The sequence below is a fragment of the Gambusia affinis genome, linkage group LG24 (assembly GCF_019740435.1).
Source record: "Gambusia affinis linkage group LG24, SWU_Gaff_1.0, whole genome shotgun sequence".
Lineage (NCBI taxonomy): Eukaryota > Metazoa > Chordata > Actinopteri > Cyprinodontiformes > Poeciliidae > Gambusia > Gambusia affinis.
The window spans coordinates 12,427,680-12,455,638 of record NC_057891.1 but is presented as its reverse complement, the minus strand read 5'-3'; the positions used below and the strand labels follow the sequence as shown (position 1 = coordinate 12,455,638).

General features: G+C 39.9%; 1 protein-coding gene and 1 long non-coding RNA gene across 6 annotated transcripts in view; one reads left to right on the top strand and one right to left on the bottom strand.

Annotated features, from left to right (window-relative positions):
* Window positions 1–27,959, top strand: part of dmd (dystrophin) — a 232,638-nt gene that overhangs the window by 122,822 nt on the left and 81,857 nt on the right. For all 5 annotated transcript variants that reach the window (XR_006370052.1, XM_044110231.1, XM_044110234.1 and 2 more), the window contains 19 exons: window positions 1,113–1,232; window positions 3,015–3,116; window positions 5,497–5,604; window positions 5,687–5,866; window positions 7,245–7,414; window positions 8,585–8,708; window positions 9,626–9,704; window positions 10,722–10,834; window positions 11,042–11,170; window positions 13,299–13,491; window positions 14,153–14,298; window positions 19,121–19,221; window positions 19,435–19,546; window positions 19,642–19,755; window positions 19,844–19,999; window positions 20,083–20,253; window positions 22,251–22,433; window positions 22,757–22,891; window positions 26,433–26,582. Coding sequence is in view for 4 of the 5 variants with exons in the window: in XM_044110231.1 (XP_043966166.1) it covers window positions 1,113–1,232; window positions 3,015–3,116; window positions 5,497–5,604; window positions 5,687–5,866; window positions 7,245–7,414; window positions 8,585–8,708; window positions 9,626–9,704; window positions 10,722–10,834; window positions 11,042–11,170; window positions 13,299–13,491; window positions 14,153–14,298; window positions 19,121–19,221; window positions 19,435–19,546; window positions 19,642–19,755; window positions 19,844–19,999; window positions 20,083–20,253; window positions 22,251–22,433; window positions 22,757–22,891; window positions 26,433–26,582 (2,586 nt within the window). In the remaining variant the exon portion in view is untranslated. The remainder of the gene's footprint in view (window positions 1–1,112; window positions 1,233–3,014; window positions 3,117–5,496; window positions 5,605–5,686; window positions 5,867–7,244; window positions 7,415–8,584; window positions 8,709–9,625; window positions 9,705–10,721; window positions 10,835–11,041; window positions 11,171–13,298; window positions 13,492–14,152; window positions 14,299–19,120; window positions 19,222–19,434; window positions 19,547–19,641; window positions 19,756–19,843; window positions 20,000–20,082; window positions 20,254–22,250; window positions 22,434–22,756; window positions 22,892–26,432; window positions 26,583–27,959) is intronic.
* On the bottom strand, window positions 13,399–14,239 carry LOC122827392. The gene is made up of 3 exons (XR_006370053.1): window positions 14,168–14,239; window positions 13,872–14,031; window positions 13,399–13,487 (listed from the first exon to the last, which is right to left on the bottom strand). It is a non-coding gene; the product is annotated as an uncharacterized LOC122827392 (long non-coding RNA).

Genomic DNA, 27,959 nt, shown 5'->3' with positions numbered 1-27,959 from the left:
TTTTTATTTTATTTTATTTTTTTAGGGTTCAAAACCGTTGCAGCAGGGGCTCTCGGCTGTTCGTATTTTCACTTTGTTAAACGTGGCCGTGTTTTAAAAAAAAAAAAAAAAACGTTCCACCATCTCCGCTCTAATCGCAGCGTGAGGCTGAGCTCTCCAGCTGTGTTAAATGGATTTATCTGGCGCTTTCACATGCCTTTTGAAACCTATGCTTCAAATTAGCCTTCTGCGTGTAGAAGCGGTTGGTGTTGAACTGTCACTTAATATATATTTTTCCATATTTATTTATTTTTTTCAAAGTGTTCCCAGTGTACTTATTGTGAAATAACAGCAGCCAAGTTGAAAAGGACAATTACTCAATGTCATTAGATATTAAATTTAGTGCTTAGCGCAACACAAGGTTCTTTGGCTTCAGGTTGTGAATCTTTACTTGTTGACAGAAGGATCATTAGACTGATTTTTTATTCTTTATTTTGTTGCCTTGGAGATATATTAGCTAAACATTTCATTCAGCTACTTAAGCAGATATGATATAAGAGGCAAACTAATGTCAAGATGTAACATAAACCAGACAAATTTGTTGAAGCTTTTGAAAAGAAATCAAGTTAAGAGCTATTAAAGTTATCCCTGTTCCCTATTGAATGGCTGTTCAACTTCTCACCTCCAGAAATCAATCATTATTTCCTGTTTATGTCATCTAAACATCATACCGGATTGTTGTTTCTGCACTAGCCTGCTTGCTATTTTAAGTTCCGCCCTGTGTATAAATTCATCATTCCCATGAACGAGTACCACTACTGTGGCACCGTCTGCAAATTTAATAAGATTTCGCTCATGTGCGGATGTAAAGTTCTGTGACCAGCAAGAGACTAAGCACACAGCTCTGAGGCATCCGGGTGCTTAGCATGACAGGTTTGTTTTGTCTGCTGATGACATTTTTTTTTTTTTTTTTGGTAATCTGAAACGTTCAACTGTGTCAGCATCGGAGAATAGTGGAAAACTCCAAAGGCACTAATGCATTCACAGCTCTGTAACTCTTCTCAGGCGAAAGTGTGGCATTGTAAAACTTTGTATTCCGTTTTCCATCTGTGTGTGTTCTGTCTGCTTTGCAGCTCCTCCAGGAGGACTTGGAGTTGGAGCAGGTGAGGGTGAATTCTCTGACCCACATGGTGGTGGTTGTCGACGAGAACACCGGAGACAGCGTGACCGCCGCCTTGGAGAGCAAACTCCAGGCGAGTAAACGCAAGTGCTTAGTAGAGAATCCGTCCCTCAGGTTCCTCTAATGTGATGTAAATGTAATGGATGATAACAGAGCTAGAACCACAGTTTTGATTTGTTTCAAAGTGTGGATCGGTGTCACTAGAAGAACAGAAAACGTTGCCGAATGCCACTTAAGTGTTAGTGTACTAAAACAAAATATTGGTAAGAATCATTGTTGTGGCATATTCATATATATTTTGCACATTTGAAAACAAAGTCGACCTAAATGTTTCAGAAGATTTCTGTAGACTTACTAGCTGTGTTTTGTTGGCTGTGTTTTGTTTTTTACAAAAAGCAAACTTAGTAGAAAACGTTTCTAAAAAGATATTGCCAGTAAGATTGCAGACTGGAGTAATGGACGTTGTTGTTTATCTTCATTTTCGACGCCGATGCTTCACTTCAGCGCCCTGCCATATCCTATACAGCTCAAAGAATAAGACCAGATTATGCTACAACTCCAGCCATTAATTTTCAAATCAGTTTGTTGCTGCTGCTATAATTGGAGCCTGATGCCTGGGTTGAAGTACCGTCACACAGATGGCTGTCTTTGTTCAGGCTTGGCTTCTTCAAGCCGGTTGCTGTCAGATTTATTAAATGGGTTATTGTTGCAGCACTGTTGACTCACAAAGAAATTATTTTGTTTTGTTGCATCTTGTTTTTTTGTTTTTTTCTTTTTGTTTCTTTTGTTTGTTGGAGTACAATCACAAAGCTTCAAGAATAGGACATACATTTGTGATGAAGTAGGTTTTGATACCATAATTCTATACTTAAAAAAATTGCGTGTAGTGGTGGACCTGAGCCTTCACAGACAAATAAAGACAATAACAAAGTCAGCCTTCTATCATGGGAAGAACATTTCCAGGATTAAAGGACTAATGCCCCAATAAGATCTCGATAAACTCAACCATGTCTACTTAAATCTTCTTGTTCATTTTGCGTCTTTAGACTCGGAACCAAACATGGAGAAGCAGCATTCAGTTTTTATGCTCCACTAATCTAGAAACAAACTTTCAGAAAACTACAAAGCTGCTGAAATACTAAATTCCTTCAACTCTACCATATTTGAGGTTGCATTTGATTAATAAAACGTGAAAAATCAAGTAATTCTTGTCCCGATTACAACTTTTCATTACTTAAATTTTTGACTGTAATGCCTTTTTTGTTTGTTTCATCATGTGAAGCACTTTGAACTACTTTGTTGTTGAAATTTGTAGTTCAAATAAACTACAGACACTATCAGTAGTTGTACAATCTGCATTATGTTTAAACGTAGACAGCCCATTTGACAAATCTAGAAATAAATTCTCTAACTTGGTCCTCCGACAGCTGGATAGATACAAAAAATGACATTTTCTTTTGAAGTGGGATAATAAAAGTTGGCGTTGTACATGAGTGCCAGTTTTGCAATATTTTTAGTGACTAAAGAGCAGAAAAAATGGCATTGTGTTAGAATCAGTGTTCTGCATGTCCAGCGTTTGTTTTCTTTTCTCCCTGCGCTCAATATAAACTTTAGAGGAGCAAGAAGCAAAAATCAAACGGCATTTCTGACAGCTTAAAAAAAAACTCATCTGGCATGTCAAAAGTATGAACCAATTACCTTTTGAGGCAACATGATGAAAGTTTTACTCTGCCTGGAGGAAAATATCTCAAAGAGAATTTTATTCCAAATACACACTGATCGAAGATGTTTGCGTGTGCGTGTGTGTGTGTGTGTGTGTGTGTGTGTGTGTGTGTGTGTGTGTGTGTGTGTGCAGGTTCTCGGTGACCGCTGGGCAGCGATTTGCAGATGGACAGAAGAGCGCTGGATTCTGCTTCAGGAGATTCTGTTAAAATGGCAGCACTTCACTAACGAACAGGTAGGAGCACAGGTGTATGTAAGCGGCTGTGACATCATCATCGAGGCAATGTTTTCTTCTATGTTTTATGACAATCAGTCAAGCAAATCTACTCGAATCTCTAATTTTTACGGGCTTTTAAAGAAAAGTAAAATTCACTGAAAAGTACAGAACTATGGTCAACATCTGTTCTGTTCTATTTAGATAAATCCACATTGGTAACACTGGAAGGTGTTTGACTATTCCTGATTTATCATTCTTTGATAAATCCCAAAATGATCAAAGAATGAAGACACGTGGAGTGTCTCTATTTGTAATGTAATTACTTATTTTATAGAACATCAAATGATTTCAAACTCTAAAAAAATAAGTAAACCAGTTGAAGTTCAGTTGCTTTTAAATGTACGTCCCTAATGGACGGACAGTCACATCTAATAGATTAGAACATTAATATTTAGATGAGGCTCGCTTTGTCAGATTAAAAGTACATTTGAAAATCATAACCAGGAAGCAAGTATTAAACATGCTTCTCATTAAGTTCACATTTTTGTATTGAAAATGTTTTTCATTCCAATTGTAAATTCTTCCATTATCAAGCAGAAAAAGCTGGAAAATGAATCTATATAATGTGTCATTTAGTGAATTGAGCTACTGAAATAAATGAACTTTTCAAAAAATATTCCAATTTCTTTCATATAACTTTGTTAGCTGCCTAGAGTTATTTTTTTAAAAAAGTATAATGTTAATGTTGGATATAAATGTTAAAACTCAGGTATCCAACTGAAGACCTTACCATTGATGCCAAAATGCATGGAATATATTTTGTTTGTGATTATCGAGGTTTTTTTTTTTAATTATTATTATTCGAACCGCTACTGTCGATTCAGGTTTTGATGTGTAAGAGTGTTGCTTAAAAATGTGCATGAATTGCGTTTCCACGGAGCGATCACAGCAAGTCCAACCATTTCTGCATGCGGTGCTGCAATCATGTACCAATCCCAAACTGAATAGGCCTGGAATGACCAAACCTTTCATGGTTAATATGCATCATCTTTGGCAAGAGCAGACTTTGTGAAGAAAGTAGGAAAAAAAAATGTAATGAAGTGGGTTCAGATATCTGATTTGCTCATGTTTTGTAAGTAATAATTGCAACGTCTAAGATCACAGTGTTGGATCAAACGTGATTAACAAGTCTGAGTTAATTAAAATTCAAAAAATTGATTTGCATTGGAACGGCTTGCTTAATCGACTTTGTTTTCTACCCCAGTGACTCATTTTTATCATTTAAAGTGAAATGTGCTTCAGTGTAATCCTTTTTTCTGTTCACTAACCCTTTAATAAAATGGCAGGTTGATGTAAAAAAAACGAGGACATCCCATTAAACTCCTATTAAGTTCTGTTTAGAAATAATATAATCTTATGTTTTTCATCTCTTGATAGCAAAGGGATTTATTTGCACTTAAAGGATGAAAAACTAAACTTGTTTTATTCAATAATTAGCAAAGATGTATTTAAAGATCTGACTTTGACTGAGCTTTTTTAAGCTTTATATTTTCAGCCAATTTTTTGTGGATTTACTGGAATATTTTGGAACACTTTCTGCTTTTTTACACACACACTTCACATTTTTGCACAAGTCCTGTCCCATACAAAGTAGAATTCGTGGAGGACCGCAGTCTCTTTCTGATTGTACGGACATGATTTTTAATGTCGGCAGCAACAATCGTCAAGGAGACGCTCTCCTTTAATATCGTTGAAAGCCGACATTTTTTGAGAAACGCTGAAAACATTTGACATTTGGGAAGTAATTAGTTTGCACTACCTGCCACTTTTGCCTGTTTTCCCTGTCTATGGAAAAACGAAATTATTTATATTTTATTCAATTTTGCTTGCCAAGATTTCATAATCCTAATTTTAATTGTTGTTTTATTTGTTCATTTTTGCTTATTTAAAATGTCTTCCTGTTTAATAGTTATTCTATTTGTTAAAAATGGTCTCAAAATGACAATATTCTGGTTTATCGCAATAATTTCTGGGAGAATTTATCGTCCAGCAAAATTTGTTACTGTCCCAGGTGTAGTTATGCTTCACTTTTGGGTGAACTTCCTTCGATATTCTGGGCGTTTTTATAAAGTCTTACATGTTTTGTTTTTTTTGGTTTTTTTTCCAGGTTTTATTGTCATTTACATTCCTCGAATTTGTCACAAAATTATTCTTAAATATCTAAATGTCCAGATATGATACGGTTGTTGGGTGTCATTTTTTTCACGACTGGATCAAAAATGTTTTACTTTCTCAGAACCGGTCAGCTTGTCTTTATTTCTCTAATTCTTCCTACTCTTCCTATCTGTTATTGTGCTTAACGCCTGAACTAATCTTGGTCTAACTTCTGTGTTGACAGTGTTTGTTTGACTCCTGGCTGACTCAAAAGGAGGAGCTGGTTCGCTCCACCAAGACCTCCAACCTCAAAGACCAGGCGGAGACGGCGGCCTGTTTGCGCCGTCTGTCTGTGAGTTTTTCACAACACCTCCCTAAACGGAACAAATACCTCCCACACGGGCAGCATCAAATGTTTCGGTCTTTATTGTCAGGCACTGAAGGGAGAACTAGAGGCCAAGCTTCCCACCATGGATAAGCTGTGCTCTATGAGCCAGGATCTGCTGTTCAGTGTCAAGAACAAAGACGTCGCCTCCAAACTGGAGGCCAGATTGGACAGCTTTGCTCAGCGATGGGACCGACTGGTCCAAAACCTGGAGAGGAACATCTCCCAGGTGGGTTGGTCAAGCTTTGTATTGGTTGGTTTATTATCACACAAACAGGCAAAGGATTTATTTTTGCATTTTACACAATGATGTAAAACAGCATCAATTTACGATTTGGAAGTAAAGGTAACTATAGTTTCTAAAAGAACCTGTATAGTTTTTCTTTTGGACAGTATGGCCATTTCGCTGACATTTCTCAGAGGCTGCCATTGTTTTTGAATCCACTATGTTCAATAAGAGAGATTGAAAGCACAAAAGTCCAATAAGAACAACTTGGCTACAATCCATTCAGCCTTCCTCTTACCTGCATAGAAAACACGTTTTCTCTTTTATTTACACCTTCTCTGATTTTGTTTTCTTCTAATAAACATCTGCGACACTGGAAGTAGCTAACTGCAGGTTTTACTCAAAACCTGCTACAGAAGCCCGAGGCTGATGCACATTGTGAAGCCCTTTGGTAAACTGTTGATTTTAAAAGTGATATACAAATAAATTTGACCTTGACCCTACCTAGCCCTCAAGTATAAGGACCTTTTGTTGGACCAGATTAGCCTGGAGACTTCCTCTGCCTCCACATCAGATCGGTCTCTCTGCACTCCTTTAATGGATTTAGTTTATTTTTTTCTCTCTCTCTCTTTCTGCAGGTGTAGACGCAGACTTCTATTCTTGTGTTCTCTTCATCATTCTTATCTCTTCCTCCCCTTTGTAACTTGTTGCCACACCTCTCTGCTTTTATTTTTGGTCTGTTTCGTCTCTATGTCCATTGCACTTTAAAAAAAATGCAAGCAAAAAAAGTCAGGTGGAGCATTATTTTTATTTGTTTATTCATTTCGTTGCTGTTCACTCAATATGCACATTTTAAATGTACAGTTGAGCGACTAAAGTCTATGTCTATCATAGCAAAAGCTGAAACGCTCCGCTTATAGCGGTTTAACCAGAAACAGCTCTAAATAGGAAACAAAAACAAGTACCACACACACCTGGACTGGAGACAAATCCATCATTTCTTCCCGACTGCCCAGCAGCAGCACTTTCCATCCTATTCTTGCTTCATCCTTTTCTCTTTTTTTAATCACTTGTCCATTATAATCAGTCAGATGATTAGCGTATTGACCTCTTTGGGTTGACACCTGGCTGCAAACACCTCCGTTTCCATGGCAGCATTGATGTTCCGGTAATTGTACTCAACGTTAAAAGCTCATTAGGCTCTACCTTGCCACAAAGACACAAATACGAGGAATTAGATCTTTCCCGTTTCTTCGCCTGGCCTTTTGTTTTTTTTCCCTCACCCTGGTTCAGAACATGTTCACCCATTTCCCCCACATTCACATCTACAGCCACCACCGCTTGGCTTGTTCGTCCAAATAAATTCAAATTTCACCTCCAGCTTCCCCCGGCTGTCGGCACCACCAAGCAGTCCGAGGCGCCCCAGTCTGTCACAGCGACCGTTACCAAGGTGACCACCAGGGAGAAGGTGCCGGCTTTGCGCCACGCTCGAGAGTCGCCGCCGCCTCAGAAGAAGAGACAAGTGGTGGTGGATTCTGAGCTCAGGAAAAGGTGAGTGTGTGTCCAGTCTCCTGTTGCCCAGCAGTTGTTACCTGCAAAACATTTTCTAACTTTATGTGACATGTTTAGTTTCATGCATCCTTTTCTGCTCTCCTATCTCAGCAGGTAGGTGATTATAGTCAGGTCTGGTCCAATATTAGAGAGTAATGAGTAGATAATAATTATTCACCCCCTTTACTATGGTGCCCCTAAATATAGCCTGGCTGGAAAACACACAATGCTGCCCCTTTAAGAGAATTGTTGGCACCAGGAGAAGATAAAAAGCGAAAGGAGAGTCGTTATGCCACAGCGCCGGACCAGAATAATCCTGAATCTGCATGTCTGACTCCTACTGACCCAACACCTGTAGTCTGATGTAATCTTCCTCCCAGTTGAGTCATTATGGAACCATCTTCACCCAGTTCCTATCCGCCAGTTAAAGCAGCTTTTACCTTAGTTCCACAATGTCGTCTTGATTCCAGAAATCTCCTCAGCACACTCTTGAGGCATTGAAGGTCCAAAGTTATCCTACAATTTTTATGAACATCAAAGTAGGCGTGGCTAAGTGTCAAACTGTGACTATTGGCCAAGAAACATCAAGATACAGTAACTTCCACAGGTAAGGTCACAGCTACACCAGTCTTCAAACTTGGTCAGTTTGTCCATAAGGCATGGCCGATTCAAAGATTCAGAGGCGCATTTCAAACCATCGATGGAAACGTAGACGTAACATTTATCCGAGTCGGGGAAGCGAAACCACGCAAAAAAAAGATTGTCGTAAAAGCGCACGTCCGAACTGCACATCGCCGAGTTCAATTGATCGGTTTGGATCAGACAGATCCAAGTGACTGATGGACCAGCGCAGATTTCTCCACAGATGCGACCAGGAGGAACTTTGGAGGCACTGTGCTTTCAGACCCCAGTGGGTGAAGTGACTGTAATTTAAGTGGAGTCTTTCATTTCATTTATTATAAGTTATTGAGTCCACAGTGATTTTTGTCACTGCGGAGAAAAAGTGAGATGTGTTAGATGAGGGTAAAAGAGACCCAAACCTTTGGTCCATGTAACTCCAAATTGTTTTGGGCTTCACAACACTAAAGCAGCATTCCCAGCAAATTGAACATCCGTTTCCGTTTTTATTTTTTTATTTTTTTTTCTCTCCCGCATGCGTTGTGCCGTCAGGTTTGACGTGGACTTCACAGAGGTGCACAGCTACATGACCCGCGGCGAGGCCATCCTGCAGAGCCCCGAGTTCTCCGTGTCGCGCAAAGACGGCAGCCTTCAGGAGCTGCACGACAAAGTCCAGGTAAAAAACCCCCAACAAAAAACAGTTTGGTGCTCAATGTGAGAAGAATCCCCCACAGATTCTGCTGAGATGTGAGCTGCGTTGGAAAGCATTACCCAGCTGGGGCAGGACGAGGTTTTACATCTCATTTAGCAGTTGGACCTGGACGGACTGCCGGAACAGTGATTATGCAACAAGACAGTGTTGAACTTTGTTTAAAAAGTGTTGCCCAGTTTAGCTTACTCAGTTAGGAATAAAATACACTTTTAAAAGTTCTAAATCGAAACGGAAAACGACCCAGATCAGAGACAAACTGAAGCAGAAACGACAAGAAGGGTGAAAATCTTTAGGGAAGTTTTGATGTGAGAATTGGAGGACACTGACCTCCGCTTGGATGTTTGATTTGATCAGATTTAGCCAAACATTCCCTTCGCGTTTCAGCCACAGAAACAGGGGGAAGCCATACTTTATTTTTGTCACAAAGTGAGTCGGCACTTTATGGAGCGCAGAGTGTTAAAATATAAGACTGTCTCAACAACAATAACTGGTGTAGGTTAGTAAAAAACATGGCTGCTGGTCGTCTATCCACAGTCTGAAGACGATATAGAAGCATCCTGATAAAGCAGCTAATAGCTCCTGTTTTTTTAAATGCTCAGCATCCATCGTGCCTGAGGAGTGGAGCAGTTTCTCAGCGACGCTACGGACGCTTTGGATAGCACAATTTGTTCTCATGACAGGCCTTTGTCTTCTGTGTCGCTCCGTCCCGTAAAGCCCCAAGAAAAGCATTGCAGTTTGCTTTTCTGAGGTGAAATCGGAAAGGTTGGAACCCAGCTGTTCCGTCATTAAACACAGCCGCCGCTCTGACATGGAGCCAGTCAGCCTCTCTGTTGTTCTGCCGTTGAGCTCGTCTCTCTCTTCCACCGCTCTGTTTGCCACAGGCCATAGACCGAGAGCGGCCAGAGAAGTACAGGAAGCTCCAGGAGGCGACGCGCACGGCGCAGACGCTCGTCGAGCAGGGTACCTGCACACTCTCACACAGGCATGCACACCGCCCGTCTGTCCCCATGGCAACGCCTCCACCTGTCCCACCGTCGACGCTCGTCTCCATAGAAACACCGACGGAGAAACACACAGCGAGAGGGGACAGAGATGGATCTTTTTGTGTCCTCGCCTCTGTCCTTGTGTAATTGTTGGTGTCCCTGAAAGCAGAGATCTCAATTTATAGTCGCCTCTCATTCCAACAGTCTGCCAGGCCAAAATAACACTTTTAAAAGTCTTCCCCCCCCAACCCCAGCTGTTTTCCTTCCCAAAAACTAAATCAGAATAGCCACAAAAAAAAAAAAAAGCAATGCATCTCCAAAATTTTGATGAGTTTGACATAGAGTTGGGTGCTTATCGTGTCGTTTATCGTGATAAATTTCTGCATGGTGAGAGTTTTGATTAATCACTGTCACAAGAAGTTACAGTTAATGCTGTTTAAAAATCCGCAAAACTGTCCGTATTGTCAGGATTGACAGGTTTTACTGTTTCCTCAAATGTTTGTAGAGTGAAAGTATTAATAAGTACCAATGAATCTGAAAATCACACATCACACTTCTCTATGAGAAGCATATTACAAAAATGGGAATTTTTTTCTAAGAGCATTATTTGTGTTTGTGGGGCTAAAATTGGTGTGACAGTCACACAGTTACCTAAAAAAAAACATAATTAATAGTTTTTATTGTCACTTTTATTGTTACCATAGTAACACCGCCAAAATTTGTGATAAAACATCCATATCCATATTTCAAAGATAAGTGTGTCTGTATTTTGACAGTCAATCATTAAGAGGTTGTAGTTTTTGTTTTCTGTTAGCATCTCAAAAAAGCACATTTGTTTTTTAGTTTGCTTGTTTGTTTTTTCAGTTTTTTTAATTTACAAGTAGAGCGAAATATTTAAAGCCTCTATTTCTTGTATTTGGTCTGGAATTAGAATTGGACTTCCTGTCGTGCGTTTTCCCATGTGAACATTCTCAAACCCTGCGAATGTTTGCAGAGGGGAGCCGAGCCGACGACATCGCTCAGGCAGCAGACCAGCTGAACCAGCGCTGGGCAGGATTCTGCGTCCTGCTGGCGGACCGCCTGACATGGCTGGCCTACCAAACGAAGGTACCGAACAACTACAAATTAGGACTTAATGAAAATAATGTTTTTATTAGCTTGTGAGATCAGGGTATAATAAGCCTGGCGAGCCACCAGGCTTTACTTTTGAACCTGCCAGGCTTATTTAAGATTTTTTTTAATGTTTTTTATGAAAATAGAAGTCAGTTTGATCTAACTGGTGGTTTTTTTTCCCCCCTTCTTTTTGCGCTCCAGGTTTTGGCCTTTTACAGTTTGTACGAGCAATGTGAGCAGGCAGTGGACGGCAGTGAGAACTGGCTCAAAGTGCAGGCGCCGCCAGCGTCGGAGCCAGAACCTCTCAAAGTGCAGCTGGACCGATGTCGGGTGAGCGAGGCGACAACAGGTCCAACTCAGATGCTTTTCAGCCACCAAATACTACAAAGGGAATCTCACACCGCACTACAACATCATTATCGATCTCTCTTTCTACTTCCTGCATTTTGTTTTTCTTGTTCCTTTATCTTTTGTTACCTGTTTGATTTTTTTTCCCCTTCCCCCATGCACCTTGTCACAGCTTTATTTTGTAAGTACTTCACTGTCACTCATTCTCTTTGGCTTAGAAAACTTTTTTTTTCTGCTTTGTAGATCCTTTCTGAACAACTGCATTGCAAAAGCACAAAATCCTATTGAGTAATTTTGGTCTAGTTTCCGGTGTGAATACCTAACTAACTTACAAATAACTTCTCAGCAAGATAGAGGAGTTTGATTTAAGTGAATAATTCCTTAATATTAAAGAAAAAGTGCTAGTTTCATTGACATTATTTAACTCATAAGACATTTTTCCCATGTTGTAAATTAAATAATCTGCCAATCGATAGTCAATATTAAAAAAATTACTGACTCTTGGCACACTTGCTGGAAAGTTACTTCTGAATTAATTTTACCTTATTTCAAGTGCACTGACATATTTACACTACACCAAAAATACTCGTAAAATCCGAAATAGAAGAGCTAATATCTTCTATTTCGTTTTTTGTTTTTAAACAGAAGATATTTCTATTTCTACAAAAATGTAAATAGATATCTATTTTTTAGAAATAGAAATAGATATCAATTCTATTTCGTATTTAACAAAATAGAAGAGCTAATCTGGAAAAATCCAGAGCATCTGGCTGAAGAGGTCATGCTGAGAAGAATCAACTTTTACGGGAACGACATCTGAAATGTGCGTCTAACGGCCAAACGTTACATGAAGTGTGACCTTATCGCCGACGGAGGCATGTGAACGTTTTATGTACCAACTTGATTATGTTTTGAATAATTAAACTAAGCGAATGAATTTGATGTCAGCACCATATTTTGTTTATTTCTTTATCGCTGTATTCAGTCACCTTCCTGTTCTTTACACTATTAGATGCTCGTAAGCTGAGGATACTGATTGTTGCAGTTTTACAAGAGGAATTGATGTTTGTTGTTGCTGGATACAAGATTTCAGCTGCTTAGGGGTTTCATAATGTTCTTGACTCGATTCACCAAGGCACAGGGAAGCTGCACTCAACCCCACGTCGCTTTATTGATCACAGTGGAGTGAAGTGTTCTCATGTAGTGTCACAAAATGTCAACCTGCACCGGCTGCACTCAGATTTTTGTTTTTACATTGATCATCCAAAAATTGAACGAAGGCAGTGTCAAGGTTGTTCTTTAAAAAAAAAAACTTATTCATTCATTCTTCCTTTTCCTCTAACATTGACATCTTCTAATGGATGCACAGTGCACAGAATATTACTGTAAAAATACAGAAAAATGACAAAGTGGATCATCACTAGCAGAGCTGAAACGATTAATCGGATTAATCGTGACGAATCGATTATTAAAATAATCGTCAACAAATTCAGTAACTGATTAATTATTAATTGTAGTACACAGACATAAAAAAAGTAATTTGCTGAAAAAACTCCAGCAATAATTTAGCCAAAACTATGAATAAATTAATAAAAAAACTATACATTTTGCGTTTGAGATTAAAAAGAAAGTTTTCTGTATATATGTTCTACTTGGGTTGCAAAAACAATCCAATTATTTTTGCAACCCAATTATTAATCAGTTTTGAGACTGGGAGCTACTTCAGCTAACGGTTAGCATGCTATGGAGTTCTTTTAGTGCCCACAAGTCTTTCAGCTGCGCTACAGGGAATGTGTATTAGTCGGCTACAGCAAAAATAGAAGGCTTAAACATAGATGTGACAATTTGTCAAGCTCTAAAGCTCATATTCACATCTAGCGTTGTTAAATGTAGCATATACACAGCTGAAGAAGTTGCAACCAGATAGCGGTTCTTTTACTAAAATAGCAAAAAAACAAAATCCTTAAGCTGTGCAGGATTTTTTACACCTCTAGACCTGATATTTCAAGATTGTTGGGCATTGAAAGTTAAAATCCAAAACTTTACAAGATCCAACAATGTTCAGGTTTTTGACTTAAATCTCCTCGGCTTTACTCTGTCGTGTCGCCAGGAGGAGATTGCTCGCCTGTCGTCCCTCCAGCCCCAGGTTGACCTCCTGGAAAAGCGTCTGAAGGAACTGAAGGACGAAAAGGAAGGCGAGGAGGACCCGTCTGCCTTTCTGGATGCCGACATCACTGCCTTCAAAGAACACTACCACCAGGTGCTGGAGGACCTGCGGGCCAGAGAGAGGCAGCTACAGCTGGGTGAGAACGGAAAGATGGGTTGTTAGCCGCAACTTGTAGCAAATTTCAGCTCCGGGTGAGCTGTAGAAACTGTGCTTTTAATCATTGATAAGTCATGAACATAGTTGTCAGTAGCTGCGTTTCCATTACAAGTTTGCACAAAACTTTGTCAATCTCCTCCTACCACTTTCTGTCATCTTCTCGGTGGCTTGCGTCAGCGTCAACATCCGGTTGTTGACCATGTGACACTGAATGCATCAGTTTTGATACGGCCACATCCCAGCGCCAAACAAATTGAGCAAATTCATTTAAAAAAAAACAACAAATTGCAACTATATGCTCAATGGAAACGCAACTGTAGTCGAGAAACAAAGGGAGACGGTTTTGATTGATCTACTCACTGATTCATTGCCCGATTGGGTTTGTATTGGCTTATTGTCGGATTGGCTTTGGAGACACAAGGAAACAATAGGAAGGGCTGGAATCCTTTTTGGCCTCTTGAAATCTTCTCGACAGCAATGACTCGATGCAGTTTAAACAGACGTAGCATTTGCTTTTGTCCTGTAACAATTTTCAACCAAGCACTTGATCATTAACACCCAGAAGACAGAAGACTGGGTGAGCATTTTCTGCTTACAAGCCTTGACCACCTTTCAGCCTCTCTCTTCTTTTCTGCTTGCAGTTTTGGAAAGCTTACCCCCAGCTCGATATAAGGAGACCATATCTGCATTGTTGGCATGGTTACAGCAGTGCGAAGCCAAACTTTCCATCCCGTCGACAGCTGTTACCGAGTATCCCATTATGGAGCAGAGACTCAAGGATCTTCAGGTACTCTGCAGGACAATACGAAAAAAAAAAATCAAAGTTCAGTTCAGCTTTTCGATGCAGCCATTTTTAGTAATGACTGAAATTAAAGTGAGAAAATAATAAGGAAGACATTTTTTACTTTACATACATTTATCAGAATCATGAAAAACATAAATTTGGGGCTTTTAGTGCAATAAAGTTCCTTTTTCCAAAGTTTAAAGTTAAACTTTTATCAGAATCATTTGTGAAAATCTGTTGCAATACTGTTATCAGGGTTTAAAGCAGCATCCGCCGCGACTCAGATTCATTTAAATCTGGTCATGCTGCTAGCCAAAGTGATGGGTTTATATTGTTTACTGCTCTTAGTTTGCAATTCTGCCTTTTTGACCACAAAACAATATGTTAAGAATCAAAGAAAACATGCTACAAACAGAAACGTCAACAAGTCAGCGTTAGCCTACCGTTTCGCTTAACTCAGAGGTGTAAAAGTTGTGGCTTGGGGCCAGAAATGGCCCCTGAACCACAAGTGAAGGATGGTAAAAAATTTGGCCAACAAAATACAAAACAATTACTAACCCCAAAAAGCAATTTTTCTTCATAACTCAACAGTCCTTTTTAATGTCTTGGATCTTTGATAATATTCAGATTTAATAACAATTTGTTTCTTATTGAGCAGCTAGAAACAAACACGGAAGAATCACAACAAACAATTTTTTTGGATTTTTAATTTCTGACTCACTATCTTAATTCAGCCCTCAACAAAGATCCTGAGTGGAGCAAGATGCTTGTTTACCTGAGTTCTTTGGAGAAGAAATAAAACTTGGATTATTTGAGGTTGTTTTGCAGAGAGTCAAATCTTTAAAAACATAAAAATAATCAGTTTTTAGAACGATAAATGTTCAAATGTAATCTGTCTCTCATGCTCACATCCACATCCTAATTTATATCTTCCTTGTTTATGATCAGAATACCTAAAATTACATCAGATTTGTTAAATGAATCACCTTACATTTGGTTTGTTTTTCGATTAAAAATGTAAAACTTTTATTTATTTACCTGCAGGTGACAGGATGATTAATCTATATGACTGAATAATAATGATGGTACGGCTGTTTATGTCTATTTCCCATCCCTAAAAACCCCCCAACATTGGGCTGGTTTGATGTTTCTGCCAAAACGTGGAAGCTTGTAATCACTTTCTTACTATAAGTAGTAACATTTTGTCGCCAGCGGTGATGGCAAACAGTCAAGGCAGCCAGCGTGCAAAAAGATGCTTCCTGTTGCACTAGAAAGTGGCAGGCAGAGGAAGAGCGTGGCGGCCATGCAACATTAGCCAAAAACTTTGATTTAAGCCTTCGACCTCGGGAGGAAATTGTGCGTATCTGACACAACAGGACATAACCTGTAAGTTCATTATGGTGGTTGTTAGGGGCGATGGATGGACTTTCAGCTCGTTTCAAAGAATGAGGGAAGCAAGAATGACTGGAAAGAAGAAAGCTTCAGCTTTTAAACGCTGAGATGCAACCAGAAATGTCTGGGTAAGGATCTCTGCACTCGGGTGTTTTAGCGGGATTAAATGAGAAGCGTCTAAATTGTTCCTTTTCTCCCAAATAAATGCAAATTGTGATCCAGCAGTGCTAAGTGAAAATAAGGCAAACGTTTGCTGAGTGGTTTTTATTTTCCTCCAAATTATTTTTTTAATTACTAAAAAGAAGTTGCTGTTTTCACTCCTGTCTCATCATTAAAATACTTGAATCAAACTTTCTGAACAGCCAAGTTTGTTTTGTTCTTTTTTTGTTTTTTTAGCAGTGAGGTTTGGTGGTTTGCTGCATTAGCAGAGGGTTTCCATAACAAATGTTGGCAAACCTTTGTCGGTATTCTGCTAATGTGTTAGAAAAGAAAACAATTTTGCACTTTAAAGTTTCCGTGCAATCAAAATCACACATGAATATGATTGTTCACTCGATAAGTCATTTTTTATTTGCCGTGTTTCCTTTAAGCAAATTGATTTTCAAAATATCAGATTGGTCAATAGAAATGCAATCACGGATGTAAACTGCAAAATTGTAGAAATATAGAAATACATTTCTGTATTTTATACCTTTTTCATTTTCATTAGCCGTAGCAAAAAAAAAATGTATAAAGAAACATTTTTTGTGCAATTTTCATATCCACTTTTGTGGGAAAAAATTATTATTTTTATCGCAGCGTGAAGACTCCGTCACCCTCGACACAAAACCCAACAAAGAGTAACGCAATTTAATTCAGAACTTGTGTGTTTGTGAAGCCCAAACACCATCTTTGAGACAAAAACCGAAATCATCTTATGAAATTTGGTCTTGGTTTTAGTTTGTATTTTATCAGTCAAAAAGAAAATATCAAAATAAATCTATTTACTATTTACAAGCAGTCATCCAGATTCACACACCTTTCAGTAGAGAGAGAGGGGAATTATTTGTGTGTGTGTGTTTGGTAAAACCACTGACCTCGTTGGGATCAAAATGTTATTTTTTTTTTAGTATTTACTTGGGTGATGCATCAGAAATGAACACAAACTTCTTAACTATAATTTATCCAATGTTTTCTTCAGACTCTGCAAAAAAAAAAGAAAGAAAGAAAAAAGAAGAGACCCGCTATAAGGCTGGCTTTTTTAACTAGGGTGTGTGTGTGTGTGTGTGTGTGTGTGTGTGTGTGTGTCTATATCTACAACCCTGTAATTACAGGAGGCAGATGAGCAAAATCCCACTGGAGCGAGTTGCTGTCTTACTTTATCTCTATATCTACCTACAAACACACACACACACACACACACACATGATCACACAGGGGTGAGAAAGTCATAAGATTCCCAACTTTCATGCACGAAAGAACATTTTCCAACCCAACACATAACAATCATCTATATTTGCGTTCAAAAGGAGACATTTTTCGTATTAGTCGCATTGATTTTATTTAATTTTTTTACATTTCAAATGAAGTGAAGATTACATTGTAGCTGCAAGTGTGTGTGCCTGTGTGTATGTCGGCTAAATTTGATAGCAGGCTTTTACCGTAGCCTGAGCTTAATTAGAGGAGCAGATAATAATTAGGGATTCATCCTGCATGCTGATAAGCTATTATTTATTCAGTCCAACTGTTTCTCCTCTCGTAGCCTATAGCTCTCATTATATGGGAAATAAATGAGTTTTTTCCTCAGGTAGAGATTCTTAATTTTATTCCCACTCCTTTTTTTTTTTCTTTTCTTGAAGAAAACATAGAATAAAGTCACCAGCTGAGATAAGTGAAAGCATGATCCGGATGGATTATGGCACAGTGAATCCTCAGTTCCTTAAAGGATTTATCACGTCCATAATTCACTCATTAGACTCAACAGCATCCACTTTCACGAGAGATTTCTTCTTCTTTTTTTTTTTTTTTTCTTTTGCAGTGCAGGGATGTAAACAGGAAGAGGGGATAAACGACTTTGAGTTGATGTTCATTAAATCTGTGAATAGTTTCCCCCTGTTGTTGGGTACAAATGAATTTCACAATGTGAACTCGGTTATAGAAAAGAGATTGACTGGAGACATGACATTCACAAAATAGTCCGCTTGTGTGAAACGGGATTATATTGAACTGCGTGACATAACTTTATGAGAGATGTTATCTGATTTGATTTTTGTGGCGATGCTTAAATATGTCTGGGACAAACCGAAGGTCTGCATTGTGACGCTGATGAAGACTCCTCAGGAACTTAGTTTAATAAAAAAAAAAGGAGACTGAGACCTATGGTATTAAACAGCAGAGTTACAAGTTAACAGCTATTTTAGTGCTTTGATAGCTTTTAAAAACAGACTGGAACCTTTGAGAAAGTCGACTATTATCCAAAAAAATGTTTCCACCTGAATAAAAACATTTTTCTCAATAACCTTGGGAACGGCCCCGTTAAGGATCGGCACCTCTGCCTGTGTAAAGGCAGTCTGTATTAAGAGATGTTTATCAGGGACACAACATTTGGCCCAACACAGTGGAAAAGCTCTTTAAAAACAGTTTAAAGCATTGAGGAGAATCTGAGGTCTGTGGCTGTTTAATAAGGTGAGATTAGAGAAATCGTTTGACTTTTTACTCTTTTTGGTAATTTAATGAGCGGTCCTTTTTTAAAATCCCTGGAGGAACATGTCGTTTTTTTTTCCATTCTCGCTCAGCTTGACCACGATCACAACTCGGTGCACAAATGGATTGTAGCGATTAGTCTCGACTGGAGCCGTAGTGACCAAATCATCTGTGCAGGTAAACGTAGAAGTGAGCTCCTCAACAGTCGGGTTGAAACCAGCCTCCAATCATGAAAAGCGGTGGGGAAGTACAGTGAATTTATCTGACAAGAATGATGCGACTGAGGAACAGTTTTCACTGAAGAGAGGGAATCCGTAAATACAACACGGAAATTATCTGAAATACCTGTTTGATAGATTTCATGAGACAACAAAAGGTCGAGAAAATCAATCGCTTGCTCTTTAGGAACAGCTTGGAGATGTTCTCCTTTAGTTCCAACATGACTGAATATCAGTAATTTTTGTGTAAAAGTGGTTAAACCCTTGCCAAAATATACTCCTAAGAGTTAAAACTGTTGTAGCTGCAAAGAGTGGACCAAGGCCATATTGAATAAAAAGACAACTCGCACTCCTTATACATTAGGGTACCTGTGTGTTTGACACCATCTCAAAACTGGGCCCAGATTTCCCTCAATGTGTTTATCACCACAAAGCAAAATGTCTTCCCACAGAAAGGCCTCTTCACGCCTTACTTTCTTGTTCATTCCTTTGTCTTCTCGGTCTCAAGTTGTCCATCTCCGCCTCCCTCTCAGGCTCTCCAGGAGGCCCTGGCTGAACACCAGGGCGAGGTTGACTACCTGACATCAGCTGTCGAGCAGGTCTTTCAGAAAGCTCCACCAGACATCAGCCAAAAGTAAGACCAAGGAAGATCAAATGTCATAGTAAGGGTAAAGGTAACATAGAGACAACGGTCTCAAGCACCTTTAGATAAAAAGTCAACATGATATGGCAACTAAGAGCCATATTGTGATGTTTAGGAAAACACAAAAACTTCAGTGACTTGAATTTTGAAGGGAGTGTATTTTGACAATCTGCGATGGCTACAAGAGTTTCTCTTGTGTTGAAGGTATCGCCTAGAGATTGACGCCATAATGGCCCGCTGGAGACGACTGGGCTCCACGCTGACAGACAGCGTCCAGAGAATCCAGGAGCTCATGGCCAAACTGATGCAGTTTGAGGTGAGACTCAAGAGACGGTTCATGTTTCCAAGATTTGTCTGGACCAAACAATGTGTGTGTTCTGCTCTGACTTCCTGTCTACTTCTCTCTGCTAGAATGACGTGAAGACTCTGAAAAAGTGGATGGCGGATGTGGATGTGTTTCTGAACGAGGAGTGGCCCGCTCTGGGAGACTCTGAGGCTCTGGAGAAACAGTTAGAGCAGTGCACAGTAAGGAAGCACGCGTCCAGGTACAACTTTTGGATCAAACTGTCTCAATCCGTAGATTCCTGTTCTTTGCTCCCTCTACCTTGACTAGGCTCTGGTGAATGACATCCACACCATCCAACCCAGCGTGAACGGAATCAACGAAGTGGGTCTGTACCTTAAGAAAGAAGCAGAGCCACCCTTTGCCATCCACATCCAGAAAGAACTGGACGAACTGAACATGCAGTGGGAGAATGTATGCAAACAGGTACGCAACAACCATCACCACACACAAGGTTGTCTTCAAATTTCTGCAGTCCGGTTTGCATTCACGTTCCTTGCCCTGTGTAGGCCTATGCAAAGAAGTCGGCCTTGAAAGGGGGCCTTGACAAGACCATGGCGTTGAGGAAGGAGATGCAGGAAATGCAAGAATGGATAAACCAGGCCGAGGAAGACTATCTGGAGAGAGACTTCACATACAAGACGCCTGAGGAGCTGCGGAAGGCAGTCGAGGAGCTCAAGGTGTGTTTGTCAACATGTAAGATCATAAAACATGAAAAATTCAACCTTTTGGTTGTATGATAATCCATGTAAAGATTGTTTCATTGTTGATGCCGTAGAGGACTCAAAGTATGTGTCCCAAACAATCAAAAGGAAGATTAATCAGAGAATCTTAACTTTAGCTTCTGCTGTCCAGTCTTGTCCTGAAAGCTTTCTTGGACATATTTCCATATGACACATGTCCCAAAGTCTTCACCTCGTTCTTTGCTCAGATACACTAGCACGTATCTTTTGACAATTTGGACCAAGCTAAAGTCTGCACTGATGATTCTCAGCCCTCAGTAGCAGGAGATCTTGACTTTTTGGACAGTCTTGTTAGTTAACATGTAGCTAACATGTTGTAATAGCTAGCATGCTAGCTAAGACATGACCAGGACGTCTGGTCCTGCCTTTAAATCACTCAGTTCTCTATTTCGATTGAGGTTTGAATTTCAAAACGTCACACGTTTGGGAAATAAAGTAAATGTATCGTTTTGCAGCAACACCGACTTTTTATTCATTTGTTTAGGCAAACGTTTTAATCTCATCGAATCAGAATGCATCTAAACACTCATCACAAATATTTAAAGGAAGTTTTGTTTGCATTGTCACAAATCACTTGAGCTATAGTATAAATATTTGAAGTCTATCATACAAATGTACATCGACCAGGCAAAACATTATGACCACTGACAGAATTAGTGTGTTCAGCAGGATCATCAGAGGCTAAGGCCACCTGGTGATGTTTTGGATCATAATAGACAAAACTCCAAAACTGGAATATACTGACTAATAAAAAAAAAAGCACTTGGTCATATTCGACTGTTAGAAGTGTTTCAAACATTAGCTGGACACTGACTGAAAATAATATCTCACCAGAGGAAGCTTGACTTAGCATCAACTGGCTACGTCTTCTGAAATATTTATTTCCATGGAAGAAATGTCCCGCTCTGAACAACTTTGATAATGGAAAAGTGGAAAGACGTCCGAGCGGGGAGCGAATTCAAAACGAACAACTCGTTCTTTTGGGAGGGACGCAGCCTGAAGATGAGATGTTGTTGTCCAGAAGTATCAGCATGTCGGCAAACACCGTCATCATGGGAGGTGGAATGGGACATAAGTGGATTGTTTCCATCCTTATGCTTTTGTTCTGATCTTCGCTTGGATCTGCATTCAATATGACCTGACATAAAACGAATCATAGGGGTTGTAATTTTGTGGGGGGAAAAAAGTAAAAAGTATTTTTCTGATTTTGTAAAGAACAGTTAGCACATCGAAGGTATTTTACGTATCCAAAAATAACAATCCAAAGCAATAAGTAAAAAGGAAATAAACCCCGCACAGAATATGTAAGGTATATGGACTGCTCTTGGATGTTTCTCAAAAAAAAAAAAGACTTCTGTGAAATCCTTCTCCACTTTGACTCCCATGGACTCCCCGGCTCTGATGGACTCTCCCTCCTCTTTGTCTCTCCCTCCCTGACGGTGAATAATTCAGAGCTGATGACGCCTCCAGGCTGCCGGGCTTTTATTGTCGAAATCATTCTTTCACTCCGTCTTCCGTCGTGTTCGTCAGCGGCTTCGCTCCGCTCCCCGGATCCCTCAGTTTTGTATCAAATTGCATCCACTTTCCATCCACTGCCAACGTCTTTTTTGTTGTTGTTGTTTAGCTTGCATAACTTAAAATACAATAGCTTTGTGCCACTCTTTGCTTTGTGATATCTCCAACAGCCTCGGCAGAAGAAGTGTCTCATTCTGCTGAGTGCAAAAGTGAAAAAAAATAAAAATAATCTGATTAAATCTCCTTAATTCCACTCATACTTTATACTCCTACTTTCCTCTATTTGTTCTCTTTTTCTGCTTCGAACCCCACTGGGAAGTAAATCTGTATGGGTATATTTTATTCGCGTTAGTTTAGAAAAGGGCTTTGCTTTTGTGAAAAAATGTTTGAATATTTATATTTCTCCCTCCACTTCTCAGAGGGCGCAGGAGGAGGTCCACTCTAAGGAGCAAAAGGTCAAACTCCTGACGGACAGCGTCAACAGTTTCATCGGCAAGGCCCCGCCCACTGCCCACGATGCATTGCGCTCAGAGCTGGACGTACTAACGGCCAACTACCAGCGTTTGTGTAGCCGCCTGGATGGAAAATGTAAAACTCTAGAGGTACAGCATCTACCCTCATCTACTTGACAGATTATTGATTTAAAAGAAATTGAATATAGCCAGAATGCAGACCAGATGAAAACAACACTAATTAGGGTGCTTGAAATCCTTGAAAATGCTTGATTTTTGTGAAAGGTTCTTGAAAGTGGTTGATATTCAAACTTCACAGTGCACTCTTTTTGATTAAAAGCCTAAATTAAGTGCTGTTGACACATTGGAACCAGATGGGGAAACTAGAACTTTAGCTCGCCGATGTCGAGCAGCGTTTTCGCCTCCGCTCCGCCTCCCCTGACTTTCCGTGCGTGTCTGTGCGGCTTCCGCAGGAGGTGTGGGCATGCTGGTGCGAGCTGCTGTCCTACCTGGAGCAGGAGAACGCCTTCCTGGACCAGCTGGAGCAGAAACTGGACGACGTAGAAAACCTGCAGGGGGGAGCGGAGGAGCTGCAGGAGGCGCTGGATGTAAGTATTGCCAGACCGCACACTGACTGCTTGTGCGTTAGCTTTGTTTTCCACCGCATACGGTTCAAAAACTCCTAAGACGTTAACGTTATTATGAGTGAGGTACAGAAATATGTACAAAAGGTAAGGTCTACTTTTTCTGACTACATTTCTGTAATGCACAAAGATAGTTCAAGTTCAGAAATTGAATTTTCATTTGATTGCATTTGCATATATTAACTTTAAAAGGGAAGCTCAAAGTGCTACAGACTAAGAAGCTCAAAAAAATGGGCCTTCCAGGACAGGAGGCTCATATTGACGGAGATTTTTCTGTTTTTAATTTGTGCAAAATCCTGTTTTTTGTTGTTTTTTTCTCTGATTGTTTTGTTTTCTTACATTTTAGTTTTTTTTCCCCCAAACAACCTCAAAAAGATGCCCTTTTTTTTAGCAGGACAAATGTGAAGAATCCTTTACGTTTCATCCCACAAATAGTTCTAGTTCACTGATTTTGACCCATGTTGGTCATTTTCATGAAAAAAAAACCCCAGAAGATTTTCAAAACACTCAATAAGCCCAAATGATTAGGAACAAATGGGATAAACCCTCAACTTAACCCAGGAGATGTTTTTCACGTAAAGCTTCAGAAATGCCGCCACCGCCCTCAACCAGAAGAAAAATAAAATTTTAAAAATCATCGTAACCATGTCAAGAGTCTTTGGCATGAAATTCCTCGTCGCCACAGAAACGGCGTATCCATTCAAAACAATTCAACCATCTGAATTCCTCAGCTAAAACGCTGTCCATGTCGGTAATGGAGAGAGGGAATCTGCCTGGCATTAATCAGAGCTCAAGGTCTCCAGGTTCTGCAACACACTTAGTGATAACCAGCAACATCCATTTTCACAGCACAATCGGGAATGACAGTTTAAATGAGCTGGGAGAGGCGAAGGGGGGGGGATAAAAAGTAAAAATGTCACGTATGTTACAGATGAAGGTATTTTCATCCCTGGGCTCCAGGAGAAAGTTGTAAATCATTTAGTTGCAAAGATTCAGGCAGCCAAGTTGCGTCTAAAACTATGTGTCACAAATGCAGAAATACGTTGCGCTAATATGTAAACGAATGCTTTTGGCCTTTTAATGCTGTGGTCCATTTACCTCTGAAGCTCCAACTTGAGTCTGAGAGCATCATCACTCCCACATTAACTTTTTTTCTTTTGAAAAGTCCTTTGAATTCCAATAATTTCTAGGATTGGGGATTAAATTGAAGGAGCAGTATGACAAAAAATCAACCTTTTTTAGTGTTACATTATGTTATAAATATTATTCCCTCATCAAAAACGTACTTGGAGTGTTTCCTTGTTTGGGAAATCCTTTCATCTCCCACAGCAACCTTTCAGCTCTGCAAACCGTGACTCCTCCATTCAGCTCCTTCAGACTAGCCAGCAGCAATTAGCAAACATCTGGTGGAACTTCTCAGAGCAAAGCTGGCAAAAATGTTGTTAAAGGGCTACTAGAGGAGCCGTGTTGTGATGACTCCATGGAGGCGGGGTTTCAAACGCAGCAGGAGTTTCGTAAAGAGTCAGAGGCCTGTTAAATTACAAATTAAAATTTCTTTCAAGTCATATTTGGAATATGTAGCATTTTTTACACGCTACATGTAAAATGCATGTAGCATGAGGATGTTATCACAGTAATAAGAACCTTTGGAAAATGTGGCAGCCATATTGGATATTTATGTAAGGATTGGTGAGAAATTTCAGGTGTCTTTTCACCTGTGGACATACAGTTAAAGTCCAGTCTTCAACCAGCTATGATGGAACAAAGATTTTTCTTTTGTTCTCTTCCGATTTTAAGACAAATCTTAAACTGAAAAAGCCAGTCTGGTTTTTATGGGCCTGTCATCACAGTGGCACTTAGATGACTTGCTATATGTCGTGTTGATATTTATCACAGGCGGTTTGGGAATACTGAGTCCTTACTTGAACCTGTTTGGAAGCAGATTCAGGTCATGAGCCGTTTCCGGACCGCCGTCAGATTGCTCAGTTCCATCTCTCTGAAGGACGTCCTCCTCTTGCTCATCAACTTTATCAGGTCACTGGTGACCCAGGGCGTATTACTGGCAGAGACACTTTAATGCCCTGGTGTGGATGGTGTGCGCTGATGCCATTTCTATGCGGCTCACACATCGCATCCTATCTGTGCCTCCAAAAATCCCAGAAGAGTGTCTCTGCTGCAGAAAATTGATCTAAAGATGGGGATAAGTACCTGTTAGCATTTTTGGATGTTGTAGTAGATCAAATCCATTGTTTTGTTGTTTGTTTCTGCAGTTGAAACAATCGGAGACCTAAGGTTTATTGTAAAAGTCTGCACACCCCTTTCAGATTTGTTTTTTTTCTTTCAACACAAAGCCGTGAGGTAGGAGGAAACGATGCGTCGTCTTCGATTTCTTTCAAAATCTGCCGGCTGAGCTGTTGGCTCTTTTACCTCACCCATTTGAAAACATATGTAAGCAGAGTTACTCGACAAAAAAAACCCAAACTGTTAAGCATGCCGGAATCTTGACAGGGAAATCCCCAAGAAAGCAGATTATCCGTGCCAGTGAGGAATAATCCTTTAAGAGTCTGTATATGGAATGAAAACGAGAAGAAAGGAAGTCTGGGGGGATCGACTTCATTTCGACAACATAGTGACGGGATTCTCTACTGCGCTTTAGCTTGGTGCAGAGCAACTGCTTACTCAGCATCTAATTATAACCAGTAAACAAAGAATTTATGGGTAATTACTAATTGACCTCTGCAAAGCTTCTGCATCCCATCAACCCTTGATGTGTTTAGAAAACAGCCTCAGACATCTGGCTGCCTATTGTTGCGCCTAAAGGCTTGGATTTAATTTGGACCTCTGTAGTAATTCCCAAGTGTTCGTTTTCTCCAACTTCCATCATTTTTTAAAGGAAGTGGCTCATGTTAGGTTTCATTAAGAGCGCTGTTATGAGCACAACTACTGTTTTCTTTCACCAACATGTTTGTTGACTCTCAAGAAGAGTGAAGACAGGTCATTTTTGATTCACATTTTCTTACTCCACATGATCTAATTACGCCACAAGCTTGTGGGTTTGTAGTTGCCCCTCAAATACAACAATGGTGATAATTGGTGCTACCATTTTTTATTTTTTTATTTTTTTGCTAAAATGTAATTTTTGTTGTTTTGGAATTCTACTTCTGTGTCTATTCAAGACAACACCGGAAAAAAACCAAAAAGCGATTCCATATTCACATAATTCACATCATAATAAAAAAAAGCTGCCGGTACAACTGCAATCTTTCAGAAACAAAACTAAACACGAGTGTCCCGTCAAAACCGGCGGTCCGACAGCGGCAAATGTTCAACCTGTCTGTTTGTCTGAACTGGAAACAACCTTCAAAGCATTTCCGTTCCAATGCAAGGGATCTACAAATGCTACAAGCAGAGCTCTACCTTCAGAATATCTTTATGTGCTGCTGTTGGAAAGAATGTCTTTGAGTCCATAGCAGTAAAGAAAAACCTTTGGACTTCAAACCTGCAGAACCTCGAGGTTCTTCTGCAACACCCAGAGGACAACAGGAACCAGATCCGAGAACTGGCCCAGACGCTGATGGACGGAGGGGTTCTGGACGAACTGATTCAGCAGAAACTGGACGCTTTCAACACCCGATGGGACGAACTCATGGCGAGGGTAAGATAGTATCCATCTCTCTGCCTGCGCTTTCTCTGTATTAATAATCCATAACTAACCAGCAGCGGTTGGTTATAGCACCAATGTCTACATCCTGACACATTCTCAGACTTCTAAATACTTCGTCTTTGTACTGTTTTGTTTTACTAGTAAAATCAACAAACATGTAAAAACTTGGGTTCTGGCATCTGTTTGGGTTTCTCGTCCCCTGTTGGTGTCTCGCATTCCTGAAAAACATGAAAAATTGCAGATTCGATTGCTAGATGAAGAATTTTACACAGTTAAAATTTTGTTTCTTATTCTTACCCAATTATATTTTAGGGAATGATTTAAATCAACCACTCATAATCACATTAAACTCATCTACAACCAGAATTGTAAATTTCAAACGCCACATGGCCCTAAAACCGTCTTTTGTTTCCTTCAGTGATGCTAATCTTCCCTCACGGCCAAAAGAAAAGCAGGATTTCTGCAAACAATAGAAAGGTCTTCCAGAAGTTACAGTCACTGAGTGCAGCAACATTGCTCTCTGTTAGGGCCAGCAATAGGAGACACATGAGCGTGTTACCCAAACGGGCACACTGCCACTGTGTTGATTCTCCTCTAACAATAGAACCAGATTAAGGTTCTCCTTGTAAACTGATAAACCCTGCTGTGTCTTCCTTAGAGGGATTACACGTCTACACATTTTGCTTTAATTTCGTACCTATGTCCGTCTGGTTATGTTTTACGGCGTTATAAATGGTCTGTCCTCCCTTGGCTTCCTTTCTAACCCTCTTTTTCTGCTTTAATTTTTACCATCTTAGAATCAAACACATTTTTAAGTCGTTCAAAACCCCTCAAAGCCCGTCTGGGTTTCCTAAAACCACCCATTTCTATTCTGGCTGCTAAAGTCACCCCATTGTCTTCTCCCAATTCTTCGCAATGGGAGAAGCATGCTGGTCCTATTTTAACAACTGCACTTCCTGGAGAAAATAACGCCCTCTGAAAACTTTTTATGGCGACTTATCCTCTGTGATACATTCAAATCTTATATATTGCAAAGCATAAGGGGCTCAAGGCTATACTTGGGTCTATTATCCCTCTGTGTAAGATTAGCATGCTCACCTGAAACCAAGCACACACCCTCTGACTCTGAGATTTCCTATGAGGTAATTGGTGCGTGTACAAGCTAATCTCACAGACGGTCGGTGACCTGGGAGTCGAGGCAAAGGAATGACTGGTAGGTTCTGGACGAGGACACTGGTCGCCATCTGAAGAGCGTCGGGCTCGAGGTTTCACATCAGGAGGCAACATGAGGGAAATACCTCGGAGTCCGGACTTCAAGAGGGTACAATTCAGACGATTTGGAGGAGGGTTGTGTGTGTTTTCAATGTT